The following is a 14,535-nucleotide window of genomic DNA, read 5'->3' as shown; positions in this document are numbered from 1 at the left end:
CCACCGTGCAGTTCGAAAAGGACCTTTTCTTATGCCTATTCTATACCTGTACGTACTTCCCGACATTGTAGCAAACATATGTAATATCCCATAGCTCAGATTGGTTAGTTAATAGCAGTTTCATATCGTGATAAGAGTCATTCAACTTTTATATCTACAGATATCCTAACGACAAAAATGAACGGTTTTTGGTAAGATAAATAGAGCACCCTTACTGTGACCTTTTGGTATTTCTTGTCTTTCTTCTACATTCAAGGTTTAAATTTTACGTTTGTACCTTCCGTTAAGCAGCGTTACATCAGACAGCTGGTTCCCAGCATGACCATTGTGTCCACTGCCCATATCTAACATACATTGTACATATGTACATTTGAAGCTCATACACAGAGTTCGTACCTGTTTATCAATAAAGCTTTGCTTTTTTGAGCATGAAGAGCACCGCTAACTATATTCCGTGTGTGTTTCTGCTAAAGAAAATAGCCACCTGCTTCATAGGAACCTCACGTAAGTCCAAACATACCACCGCTCCACATTGTTCTTTCGCCGAGTGTCCCTCTGTTTTCCATTAGATCCCCTTTCCACTTCTCTACGTCTAAGCGAGCGTATAATATATATATTTATATATTATACGCTCATAATAAAAACGAATGAAAGACAAACAACAAAAACGCAAACCTTTTCACCGCGTACATGCTGAACCAGCGTTAAGTATTCTGTTCATCCTGTAGGTTTCCTTACACAAACATAGACGAGGTATCTTTTTCTGTCATTTAACTCCATCATTAGGTCCGATTAAACCTAATGACACGACTGCACATATCGAGGGTGACATTTCCAGTTCTACTTTTTTGGGCAAGGAAAACAACGCACAATGAGTAACGTTCATTCCATCTTGGTTTCCCGCTACTACCTCATGATATGCGTTCATTGGCAGTTTCATAACGCTTCTTATTCTACAGTGTGATGGACTAGTAGATGCTGGGTCGACGCAAACGACGGAATTGCTTACGGTTGTCAAGAACGAACGATAGAGGGGAAATTATTGAGGTCGCTAAGCCGATCCGCCAAATCGAGAAACACTACGCACCGCACTTTTTAAAAAAAGCCCTTGAAAGAAGTAACACACTCTCTCGGTTCCTTTGCGCTTCCTGGCTGCTTTGGCCACACGTTTCTCCCATTGTGATGGTTCCAGCTCTGCACGAGCTAGGTCGAACCGAGTGAAGGGAGAGTCCGCGAGTTATCGAGACCGCTCTGGACTGTCTTATGACTCCTAGATGAGTGCGAGCGCTCAGTTCTTTATTGTCTGTACGGCATGGCCCGTGGCAAAGATGGGAGTACGGGATGCAGGTGATACAGAACAACGAAGGGGGATGGGAATAAGAAACGGGTGTCTGGTCTTAGACAACGGACAATCGACGAAGGGAGATAGCCAGTAGTTCGTCTGACCGATCATCCGTATCTCGATGTTGCGAACCTCTTGAGGGCTTTGATCATCTTTTTTTACTACCATTTGTGCCCGGTTCAAAATAGCAGAAACTGTAAAAGCGTCGTTTGGCGCGTTCGTGTCGACTTCCGACGTCGATAGTTAGGAAACAGAAAAAAAACGAATTGATAGAGCAATCGACTGGAGATAGAAATCTAAATCGGACACCTTCTAGTTTTGGATACTTGAATGCTTGTTTTATAGCGAAGCCCGGAGATTATGATGCGCTATAGCATTTTATTCAGCACTATCATCCTGAATATGTCGTATCGGTCACGGGCCACGTACCGAAATTACAAATACAAGACTATATGGAAACATTTCATAACGCTTGCGAGAAAATTTGGTATAATCACGGGGCGAAGTACCCGTATTTTATTGTAAAGCTCTTTGAAATCCTTGAAAATCTTATCACACTACGGTAATATTCCAACAATAACTGACTGAGCTACATTACATGAAATAATTGTCTCGCGATAAAAAGAAAACATATTTCTATTTCATTATGTGAACATAGATGGTGGGAAGGATTGCAGGCGGTAGTGCCTTAGAAAGCAGACTAAGCGTTTGAATTTAAACTGATGATCCGGGTTTAGGTTGACTCATTTTAAGAGCTGGCTCTATTAGTTGGGTCATAGTGCTATTACAGTTGCCGTATCTAGCGGGTATGCCTAGAAATTATAACACTCAATTTAAAAATCCAAACAGGGTTTTTGAGGGTGCGATAGGACCAATATGTCCTGCATTTTAGAAAAACCATTCTCAAAACATAATTGATATGTATTACGTCTTTAATATGAAGAGCGGCATAGTGATTTCTAACCTTTCGAATTTTCTGACAGACTTAATTTTTTTCAATTTCAGTCAAAGTATCTACTATCAGTTATTTCTGCCATTTCAATGGTAATTTATGTATTCCGCTGCTGTAGCAGTATAGGCTATGAGAGTACGTGATGTCTCTAAGGGCAATTTCGATATTATGTAAAGTTTTCCTGTTCAGAGGTTGCCGTGATTCTGACAAAAGGCAAGCTTTGGAAGCAATGTACTGGCGGAAAGCTTTCAACGGTGCGACTCAAGCATTGTCCTGGTTTACTTTTGTTTATTGATCTTAGCTGCTTATAGCAAAGTTTTGTAAACTTTAGCAATAATTGATGAACTAAGATTCATAAATCTATAATGGATAAAGATTTCAAAAAAAAACAACTCCAGCTTTTGCTTCCATGCGTTTGCTTTAAAATGACATTTTCGCAGTTCTATTACAATCGCTTACTGATATGGCTCGTTTCAGTAATCCTCAAGCATTTATTCCTTATTCCAGGACACAATTCGGTATAAGGATGGGTCACTGATGTAACATCAAAACAAAGAAAAGCAAGTGTCCCTATATCTTTGTTTTTGATTTTCTCACTTACAACGTACGGCGCCCGCTTATCCAATATTAAGGTGAACTAAACCTAAGTGTTAATACCGGTGCTCTCTGGGACGGGTTAACTTGTACCGCAGCCTTCAATACTGTCATAAATCACTTTCGCAGGGCTCTTCAGAGAGACCTATTTTTTGGGCTTTGGAATTTTCCTCCCTAAATTTACTTAACAAACCACTCATAGTCTTTCTCGTAGCAAATTCTTGACCGAATACAAATTTTGTATGGAACATTGTTTTTGCCGCCGTAACTCCACGATGACACTGATATTTGTAAGCTACCCAAATTGTTTGATTTTTTGCAGCTGCTAAATGCCCAGGTGATGATATCCAAATAAGCGACCTTAAATTTTGAAGCGAACAAAGCGTGTTCCCGATGCGAACGCAAATGTCGCGGACTATCATATTATTAAAAGGTAGGGCCATCTTGAAATATAAGGTCGAGGCTTGCCATGCTTTACGGCACGATAATTTGGTTAATCACTCACTTGGATAATAAGGATACTAAGAAGCAATGCAAAACAGATGGTTTACTTAGCAAGCTTTACGAAGAAGATGATCGGAATGAAGTGAGAAATGTGAAAGGACTGAACGAGGGTAAATACTGTGTTTCTTCGGTCGTTGTAAACGAATTTAAATTATTGGATTAACTAGTGGTTATTATTGTTTGTACCTTGAATAGTTATATGCACCAATGATATTTACGAAGAATAGTGCATTTGCTTGAAAATCAAAAGGGGTCACGCCGCCATAAAACTATGCAGAAATGAATCCAAAAAAAAAACTAAAATACATTCTAGGAAGAGGTGTATTCTACCCAAGAGAACGGTTGGTGATATTCTTCGTTGGTCCTGGTCTACCGACAGAGCGCTTTTTTCCTTAACGCCTATTATCGTTCAAGTCCATCACGCAATTTCCTTTTATCATTCGGTGCAAGCTATTCATTCACACTTTCGTCGTAGAAATTCTAGTAGCATGTTAGATAGTAGTAAATAGATGAACTTCTATTTGTTTAATTTTATTGCGGTAGAATTAAGATAGGCCTTTGAGGAATCGTTAGAGCTAAAGATAAGATGCTAAGCAATATTTCGCTTACAATGGCGCTACTTAGAAGGTGTTCACAGTGTTTTTGCGGCAGAGTAGCGGCTATCTAGCTGGACTTCAAACCTCATAAACTTTATAAACCTTATAAACAGGCCGCGCATGCAACCTAAATGCATGATTACAACCGGCAATCAATGCAGCACCGTGTAAATTTTACTCAGACAAATTTAATTAAATTCAACAAAAATCATTATTACAAGAACGATTATATATATTACCGTAAACTGTAATTACGGTAATAGAAACGTTCTTATTATGACCGTACATACAATTCAGATGAAAACCTTCCACTAGTGTTTTGACAATCTGGATCATCATAATTTCAGGTTAATTATTCCACTTTTAGTTGTAGGACAAGCCATACAAATTTGTCCTTTACTTCTGTTGATTCAAAGATGCCAGTGTATATATGTGCCAAAGTCGTGGTTGGCTATCATTATTAGACAGATAGGCTTTCGAAGACTCATTTCTGGCTTGCCTTGCTGTAAGCAAGAGGCCAGAGCATCATGTACGTCCTGTTAAGGCATGATTTGGCCACCGCGTTTCCTTTTATTTGAACCTGTAAGCTTGGCCTCACGGGACCTGCTCGAGGCTGACAAGTTAATTTGGGCAACTTATCTAAAGCAGAGATGGGACGTCACCATGCTGCTAGAGCAAGAAGCACCGCTGAAGGTACTGACATAAAGTGAAAACTCATTTATCATTATTTGCCCGAGCCAAAGTCACGAGGCGTTAGAAGATATCAATTCGCCGTAAATTGTAATCATACGTTGAATTTGTTGACGTTTTCCTTTAACGGGCAGACGAGTCTACGCAAGAACAAAATTAGACTCTAGCCTTGGGGCTAAAAAGTAAGGTGTGTCGTAGGTGTTTAACAAGGGCAAAAAAGTTTGGCTTCCGCATTGCGTCTTATAGCCAGAAGCCTTTAGGCTAGATCACGTAACAGGTTAGATATGATGTCAAAAAGGATGAAGTGAGCTTAGGCAGAATAATTGGTTACGTTCCCAATGCTTAAAGGGTAAATCGAAAATTCTCAGTGCTTTATCGGTAATGAAAATGATCATGATTAGTACACGCTTTATATAAATGTTAATTAAATCTATTATGGTTTTTCGAGTCATAAACATATATATCATATATTAGGAAAAGTCTGTATGAGGACCACACCTACTACCTATATTTGTATTTGCGAATTAGTTCCTACCCCTTATGTCTCTTTGTATACGAAGGTCGGTTTGGGTTCTTTTGTCTTTGATTGATTTCGAAATCGGTCGAGGTAGAGTACAATATTCTAGAAAGCGATATTCATCAATATTTTTAAAACATGGATTAATAACTAAACGGGATCGATTTCGAATTGAGATCTCGGTTCTGCTTTAACGTTTTTTTTTCTTTTTTTTTTTTTTTACGGAAAAAGGTCTCAAATCTGCAACTTGGAATAAGTAGCATTTTTTCAGGAGAGGATGTCAATTAGAGTGCTTTAATTTGGTTGGTTATTTTTTAGGCTATCTGACATTTCACAACTAAGGCAATTTTAAAACGTGGGCAATGTTTTGTTGTTCTCCGATACGTTAAAGAAAGTGGGATCTGAAAGGGCTATTTTATTAGTACCAAAATTGCCTCATGATTCGAGTCCCACACTCCTTGTCGGTACGACACCTCAACTGAAAACTCCTTCACATTCAGTTACTTCTTGCTTTTCTTGCCCGCCCAGTCAATTTTTCAGGTTATTAAATTATTATTATTATTTTCCAGGTTATGCAAGATTATTTATTCGCTTTACTAGTTTTCTAGGCGAACGTGTTGAACAATATACACCGGTTAAAACCTATTTTCTTACTCCATAAAGTAGTTCTCGTCGTTTGGACACTCGTATTGGACTGAAGTGCACGAGAGGAACCCTAGTGCTTCAAAGTGACTTGATTATAATATACCCAAACATAACATTCATCGACGTAACGAAAGCCGTTCAATAGAGCTTTAAAGCTTCGAAATTTCTGACCTACCTTTGAAATGGAATAATCGTTTGATAAGCTATAAAGTTCTCACTGTGCACAGACACGTTTTTCTAGTTATTTTTTATCATTTGAAATTCTACAATGTATTCTTGGAGCTCATACGAAATGCCTCCTGAGTAAAAGGATTAGGATCATGAGAGCTTTGTGCAACACCGTTAACTTGAAGCACAGCTATGAGTGTCGACGTTTCTAACGTTCTATGAACGTCCATAGCTCATTCATTTCATCCTTCATCATAGAATAGTTACGTTATCACATGAGTTTTTATGAAATAATCCAACTAAATATCTATATAAGTTTTAAAAATTAGACGGTTCTACTATACCGTTCGAATGTCTTGCCTTCTATACGGGCATTTGCTGTGCCAGTCACTTGAGTCCGTTTAGTTTGTGACCAGCTAATACTTGCTTTAGCTAAGTAAATACGAATCATCATCTATTTTTATAACAACATTAACTTACGATCGGTTAGGATGCATCATAAATCATGTAAAGTTTGCCTGGTCGTTTCTGCTGTTAATGTCCCGCCCAAAAGTGTCTTGAGAACATCGGTTTAGGACATAAACATTGTTCGATGAATAGAGCCAGCTTATGGTGAAGTGAACCTTGACGATTCTACCTTTTGTTGCGTAGATATCATTGAAGCGTAACTCAATAATTAGATACGCTTTCACCGACGAAACAACATTTGGCCAAATCATAAAGTCGCCAAGGCCAACACAAATCTTTTGTCGTGACACGCCTATACTATGATTACTAGCAAATCGAATTACTTTTACGCCATGAAGAAATTGGATTACTCTGTACATGTTGAAGTACCTATCGTCTAAACCATTTAGATCGTTTTCAAGCTTCCCAAAAGATTGGTCTCTTTCTTTATCTCTATTATTCGCCCGTGCTCGTTCCAGCTAAAGGAAAAAAGATGCATTTCACTCCTTCAGTTTCAAAACTAATCTTCTTCTTTACAGCATGATGCTAAAGCTACTACACGTTCTATAGTATCTATCATTGTATCCGTGTTCGAAGAACGACGCCTACGACTGCGAAGACAGGCGCGATACGTAGACCTTGTTATCAAATAAGTGTACGTAAGTAAGTTTTTATCGGCCGTTAATGGAGATGAAATTGTATCGATACGTATATCTTCTTCCCTAGCAAGATGATGCCGAGTGATCCAAGTAAGGCGAGCAACCACGAAAGAAATGGCGCTATAATGAAATACAGGAAAATTATTTGCTTCAAATTTGATACTATATATATATATATATATATATATAAGGTACCATTTGAAGATCTACTTGACATATGTATATACAGTTTTTTTTTCTTATAGCTATCTTGCTTTAAGTTTATATATCGTCTTTTTTTCACCGTGATACAAATTATAAAGTTTCTTGTTAGTCCTCTTCACAATTTATTGTAGAAGTAGAAATATAGATTTGAAAGGAAGTACTAAAATATCAATTTTGAAACAGGGTTGAAGCGTATGGCAACACAATCAATCTGCGATATGGCAGGGTATGAGAACTATGGACCAATTAGGCCGTGAAAAATTCGCGCTCCAGATAGAATACGCAAATACTGATCGAATATCGATCTTACCTCTCTAATTATAAACAAACTCGAAAATTGGGGTGATTTTTCTTATTTAATATATATATATATATATATATATATATATATATATATATTGAATTTAGTTGGAATGAAAAGTAACTATTTAATAATTCGATCTAAAGTACCTTTTAACTAATCTAGCTGCAAATTACAATTTTTTTTCCCTCGCTGTCATCACACATCTCTCCGTCTATATTTCGAGTGTTACGTTCGGTATCGCCGTTAGGCATATCATCAAACGAATGGTTGGCTAGCTTCCAGCACGAAGCGAAGTCTATCTACGTACGGATTTGAACCCTTTCCTTGCTTCAATAAAACCTCATACGGGTGGACATTAAGGTGCTTTCTTCTAATATGAACCCCCTAATTTTAGCCTAGAATGAAAGTTCTCATGCTGCATTCTTTAGCTAGCCTTTGTACGGTTGATCTCAAAACTACCAAAAAGTATTGCTTCAAATATTTGTTAGACGGAATGACCCGCGAATCCAAACAGAAAAATCACTATATATATTAATCTATGTTCTTTTTTTTTTTTTTTTTTTGTTTTTGAAATACTGAAAACGACCTGATGCCAAGTTCCTGTAATCTTCTTAGGCAGCGAACATGCTGCATGCACGCGTGCATTTTGCGTCACATGTAATCAAAGCACCCAATTATTTCGTAATCGAGACAACTCGCCTAATATTTTTTAATAAATATATCTGTATATATTACCATTGGCCAGCCTCATTGGTTCGCGGTAATCGCCCAGAGAAAAGCAACAGACAATTCCAGTAAACAGACCGATCCACACGCGCAACGAGAACAAATTGAAAAAATCGCTCATGCAGATCGGGTAGCGATCAGTGAATCCGGAATGTAGGTTAACTCTGCAGATATTTCTTGTCTTGCTATTTCCATTGGCACAAGCACTACCAGCCAGCAATGTGGCTATCACAATACACATCTGCAAAAAAACATCAATACATGAGTAAAATTAACCAAATATAGCTAAAATGAAATTGCCCTATACTAGTCAAAATGTTTTTTCTGCCGTTTCTAAAGTAGTATTTGTAAATGGTCCTATGAATTACTGAATACGTATTTTAAACTGCAATACAAATAACAAACATCAACGATAGATAAATCTGACTGAATCACTTATTTAAGTCGAGCATTAAAGCTTGCTGCACATCGTACTATTTTTAAAATGCAGTAAATTTATTATCAGAAAAATGTTTTTTTTTTTTTTTGTTTACAATAAAGAAATCAACGCTCTTATTTGACTTTAGATCTGTAATTGCATAGTAGTATACAGGGGTAGATTCCCTCGAAACGAATAGATGAGTAAACAGAATATATACGTTTAGATCCATTGCGCTCTCAAAAGCACTATTGTGAAAATGTAAAACTCTGTAATTGAAAATATTATGTTCGATTTTTTAAATAGCCAATGCGTGAAAGTCGTGTCCTGCAACGAAGTAACCGCTCTTCTATAAAGGCATTTCTCTTCACATCAAATGAAGACTCTTGTGTTTTTGAATTTCGCCAAAAACCTTACCATAGGCCACGTCAAGGTGGCGAAATCCAAAGGGTGACCCTCGACTGTTGTCATTACTAGGGATAGTTCGTCACTAATCATAGCAGGCACTATGGAGCTGTTGTAGGTATTCTGGTAGCTCAAAGTGTTGATTTTGAGATCCGGAAGCTCTAAGCGCTGCGTGAGCACCGGGCTGCCCTATAGTAATCGAGACATTTGGAAAACTTGTAAACATTATTAACGTGTTTTTCCATTTATACACGTCTGCGTTTATACACATCTGCTAACAATTTGACACACTTTTAATCAACTTAAATGTCTGACTGCTTGATTATTCAAATAGGGAAATGCTAAGACCCTATGAAGTCCAATACAGAATTGCAAATGGTTGATAAGAAACATATCGGATGATACCATTAACATGGTTACCATCGCAGTCGACCAATCGTGGCTAATTGCCAGCAACAAGATCTCGTTACCCACCCTTGTTTTAAACTTGATTTGAGCGTCAGGATATCCGAAGAGCCGTAGGTACGCCTTACATAGGCTGCTTCTGAATTCAACTTGTTCGCAGTTAAAAACAATACGTACGGGATAACACCATTCACACATTCCGCTCGCTTTAACAGTGACCCATTTTCTCGAATTGGTATGCCTCTGCGACCCTCCATTTCTGCAACGATATTGCCAATTGAAGTCACTTCTATATACGGGCCATTCAATTTATTTTACGTGTTGAAGAGTGGCTCTCTAAAGTCTTACATTGACTATGTCGCAATAAGAGTAAGTAATATAGACTGTCAACAGCATCCAGTCCTATTTACTTGTCGTTTCCTACCTTGCTTGTTAGATATAGCTGACATGTATAATCTTATCCTTCTAACCCTAAAAATACTATCTTAGATATTTTATTACATTTTAGTGAAGCGAGCAGAATAGATAAACTGAGCACTAAGGTACCCTGTATATTCCATTGAAGCTATTTATTTGTTATATATATAATCGTTACATGTGTATTCCCCAGCGCGGAACGAAGTTTTTGTTTATCTGGTAATTGGTAATGCTTTTGATGACGATCCGTCATATCACGTACCGGTAATAGTATATCAGACGCGGCGTCCAAATTTCCCAGTAATAGGCTGGAATTCGATCCACATTCTTGTAGGCTGCTTCTGCCCATATTAAGGCCATATTGTGCCATTCCTATAGATATATATTGTTGAACCCGTAAAAAACTAATTAATTCCAGGACTGCGATAATTGTCAAAAATTAGTTCGTAAAATATGCTATAAAAAAACTCAGTCGTATCTGAAACCCTGAATGAAACTCTGGTAGCTTCGTTGTCCTTATATTCAAGCCATCGAACGACCCGATACCTCAATCCGTAAACGTAAATGTGACAAGTGGAAACGGGTAAAACACTAAGCCTCGAGTGACGCTTTCGCTAAATCTCCTTTTAGGCGGTATAAAAAATAATAGTAATAATAAAAAATAGCATTCGCATTGGGCATAGGATTAGAATTCAGTTGTGCAAAATCTTGGCAACCGATTTTTCTGCATTAACAGGAAAATAAAGCTGTTTTGATTACTAGGGTGTGTATATTTTTTAACAAATAATCGTGATAATGCTAAAAATAATAAATATTACTTAATATATACTAACTGATATTGTAATTAGGAAGCTTCGAAATTACGCTGTTCTCACCAAACAGACGAGACCGTCCAGATGCAATTGATGGGGGATCCCTTCGATACGGGAGATTCCATGGGCTAGCAGACGAAGCGTGACCTCTGTTATGTTACTGAACATTGGAGTGGGTGGCACATTAGGTGATTGGATTTTCCCATTTTTTACCACGTGTCTGCGAAGGGCAGTTTCTTGATTAAAAGGCCTCCTTGTAGGACGTCGATAAGGCCGCTGTGAACTTGAAGAAATCATCGGGGAAGACGAGGAAGTTGATAGCGGTTTCAAAGATGATGTCTGGCATGCTGTGAGCAAATGTTCAATTTAAACGATAATTTCTAAAGCATGTAGTTCTAGCACGAAATAGAGCGGTCGCGCACTAATAAGCAACTGATACGAAAGGTATAACATCGATGATGTACTACTCCCAACGAACCTTGATTACCAATCGGGAATAACTGACGTTTTTATGAGATGGATCGTATGGCGAATTCACAACCTTTGCGTCCAGAATCACCTTGAGTTATAGCACACCGTATTAACTGCTAACTATTCATTTGTTGATTATATCAAAGTTGTTATAAAGGATATATATTAAAGATGTAATTTTAAGAAAAGTGTGTTGACAAGGAGTTCCAAAACTTATACAATCCAGTGGAAGAATAATCAAAGTTACACGTAACAGTCCGTGAATTCTATCTTCACTCATCGTTTTGTGAATACACTTCAAAACAATTATTTTTAACTTGAACCCTATAGGGAAGAAAAAGAAGGTCGAAAGATACCTCTTAAAGGACACTCAACCTTCAACTAAAAACCCACCGGCCACTTAAGATACTAACCGAGGCCTGGCACCTTTTAAGGTACATTCTCTGGACTGTGCTTCTCTTTTTCTCTAGAGATAATCATGAAATCAACATGATTATCTCTAGAATGAAAAAATCAAGCTAAATTCAATGAAGTTATGTTTGTGATGAAATCGCTAAACTTTGGTTATTCTCCCATTCAATAGCGTACATTTTTGAATATTTAGCAATTAATAAATAGATTTAGCTCAGTCGAAGGCTCTGGTAAATGGTGATTTTTCCCAAATTCGTTAAAGCCAAAAATGCTCTATGCACTGGAGGGTGATTGATGTTAACACAACTTAGCTACAAATCGCCGAAGTATCGTTGACTAAGCGCAAGTTACATATAATCACATCAACCTTGGCTATGCCGAATGTAACACCCACCAAATAAAGAGCTATTTTTTTTAGCTTTGTTTTTTTTTGGGCTATCTGGGCACATCGATTTCTGCTACATTACAAACACAAGCATTTCAATTTTAGTAAACTTAATAAAACCAACTGACCAACATCTTCATTGGTAAAGGTTAGTAGTAGCAGGAATGATCCGATAACCGTGGCGATCTGCATCTCGTCCACGTACTTTGCGGTATCCAAGCGATCTGACTCAACTAATCGTTGCCGTTAAGGAGGCGATGAGAAGAGGCGTTTCTTCTTTTTGTAAAAGAGTATTTCCACTTGGTGAACAGTTATGGAGCATAGAGCGTTGGGTGTGTGGATGTTCGGACCGAATAACAAGCACGGAAGACCAATTTCGAGTAAACTATAGTCGAAGGGAACAATTCTGAGCCATTTGGCAATGATTTTTAGAAAAAAAAAAAGGGGGGTATTTTGCCTAACCTAGACGAGTGGAAGCGTAGCTAAAGATATATTAGTCAAAACAGTCTAAACACATGTACCTGCCTAATTTTTAAAATAACAAATTCGAATATGGACATTGCGCACGTACATAAGTAACAAACAATATTATGTAGAAAGACATTCTGACGACACAAATAAATGTACAACTCGCTAGCCGTATGCGATTTATTATTAGTTTATCTTGTATATCTTCTTATCTAAAGTTACGGAAAATTATACTAGAATATCAGGATAGATAGTATATTATCCATGTATGAAGCTATCGATGACCTCTATTAACAGTTTAACTTTGATCCTTTGACAAGATATGACTATTGAGATATATGTTTCTATTCTTGTATTGAGTGTAGAGATATATTGCTGAATTCTTGTAAAATACCTAACGCATGATCCGATCGAGTGTTGCAATGAATATAACGCTCACCCAAATCACTCTATTATGTATCTAAATCAGCATCACAATGACTATTGTCTTCACTAAGATTAACGTGCACGCTCAGTAGCTGACGAGAGGGGCTTGTTTTTCTAGCAGAACGAGAGCCGATCTAGCTATCCAAAAGAACCTCACTGCGCTGAACATGGTACCTTTACCGCCACGTTCATTAGGTTATTCTAATTAGTAAAAATAAAAGCCATATATATATACATTAGACATAAGTAGCTCTGTGACTAAGTGCGGCTAAGTGACGTCTGGGCGCGATGCAACGAGCAAACGAATCTTATACCCGTTATAACCACGATACGAAATGGAAGAAACACGAACCTGAGAAATGGACGCGAGGTACCGTATGTTTTTTTCCTCCCCAGAACCATCGAATACACAGTGATGTGTGTTTATTTACCGTTGATTACATAATCAAGATTACGTGTTAGATAGCATAACACCTTTCCTCTATATATATAGGTACATTCACATATTTTATACTTAGCTAGTTCGTATTCTGAATAGAAATTTTCTACATTTGTGCTTCTTTGGTGATATGTACAGTTTGACGAGCTGCGAACGGATACACATTCTATGCGATTGAAACGTTTTAACCCGTTTGTTACCTCTAGAGGCACTGGCGGCCATTTGAAACAAAAGCGTCCCTTGGAAAGTCTGTTTAATCCTTGACAGATTCCGTATTATTTGGTCGCATGTTTGTTTATCTCTACGTAAACTATTTAAAAACATCAAGTTTCATTATCGTCATCGAAAATAAACACAAACGACTTAGAAAAAGTGATACCAACATGCGTACAAACCTAAATGAACAAATTTTCTCTTTGGAAAGATGTAAATTAGAGCATCTTTACAGTTTTATTACCCATAGTATATGTACCTAGGAGACCGAATGTTTCTTCATAATCAGATCAAATCTGTCTCATGTACGTTTACGCACACAGAACTAAAACGTTGATCAGAGTTCAATAAGCAAATTATTATGGTGAGGTACGTTTGAGGTAGCATAACCAGTTTGACTTATATGGTCATTCCTTCCTCGGACCATTCAATGGATGCCGGGTTTAATGAGCAGGGCCTGTGACCCTATATAATGTCATTGCGTATATAGGATTAGGAATAAAATTGTTTATTCGTTGGCGTAAAAGGGGGCGTACTGATACCAATACACTAACTGTGGATGTCTACCTAATTTCTGAGAGTAAAACGGGCCTACATTGACTAGATTGTACTCCAAACGAAAATTATTTACTAGTTATTTTCAACATACTGTTGTACACGACCCAAACGTTTCTTATTATTATAATCATCGTTATTTATTGGGCAAGTATTAAGGAGTATCTGCGACAAAAAACCTATTATAGTAGAACTATGCTCCAAAGAGTTCGATCCGCAAAAACAATTTGACATTAAATCATAATCAGAAAATTTAACGATAGGTCTATATAAAGGCATTATATAAATATAAAAGGCAGTATTTTAATGAAGCTAATAATTTTTTCAAAGACAAAAAGGTAAGAATATTTATTCATACTGGT

General features: G+C 37.4%; 1 protein-coding gene across 1 annotated transcript; it reads right to left on the bottom strand.

Annotated features, from left to right (window-relative positions):
- Positions 1 to 1,825: 1,825 nt before the first annotated feature.
- LOC111273984 (uncharacterized) lies at positions 1,826 to 12,287 on the bottom strand. Its single transcript, XM_022856035.2, has 7 exons — positions 12,201 to 12,287; positions 10,869 to 11,152; positions 10,256 to 10,365; positions 9,646 to 9,835; positions 9,184 to 9,360; positions 8,358 to 8,589; positions 1,826 to 7,234 (listed from the first exon to the last, which is right to left on the bottom strand). The coding sequence occupies exons 1-7, from the start codon at positions 12,262 to 12,264 to the stop codon at positions 7,137 to 7,139; spliced, it is 1,155 nt and encodes a 384-aa protein (XP_022711770.1). The 5' UTR covers positions 12,265 to 12,287; the 3' UTR covers positions 1,826 to 7,136.
- Between the last annotated feature and the right edge of the window lie 2,248 nt (positions 12,288 to 14,535).

Source organism: Varroa jacobsoni, unplaced genomic scaffold (assembly GCF_002532875.2).
Source record: "Varroa jacobsoni isolate VJ856 unplaced genomic scaffold, vjacob_1.0 scaffold_242, whole genome shotgun sequence".
NCBI classification, from domain to species: domain Eukaryota; kingdom Metazoa; phylum Arthropoda; class Arachnida; order Mesostigmata; family Varroidae; genus Varroa; species Varroa jacobsoni.
Note: the sequence above shows the minus strand (reverse complement) of the source record. Positions and strands in the feature narration are given on the sequence as shown.

Bases quoted from the DNA above. Each gene is read 5' to 3' on its own strand.
- LOC111273984 (XM_022856035.2), bottom strand. From the start codon at position 12,264: ATGCAGATCGCCACGGTTATCGGATCATTCCTGCTACTACTAACCTTT. The intron at 11,153-12,200 runs GTCAGTTGGTTT...ATTTGCTCACAG, and splicing joins CTTTACCAATGAAGATGTTG to CATGCCAGACATCATCTTTG. The intron at 10,366-10,868 runs GTGAGAACAGCG...ATATATCTATAG, and splicing joins TGGACGGTCTCGTCTGTTTG to GAATGGCACAATATGGCCTT.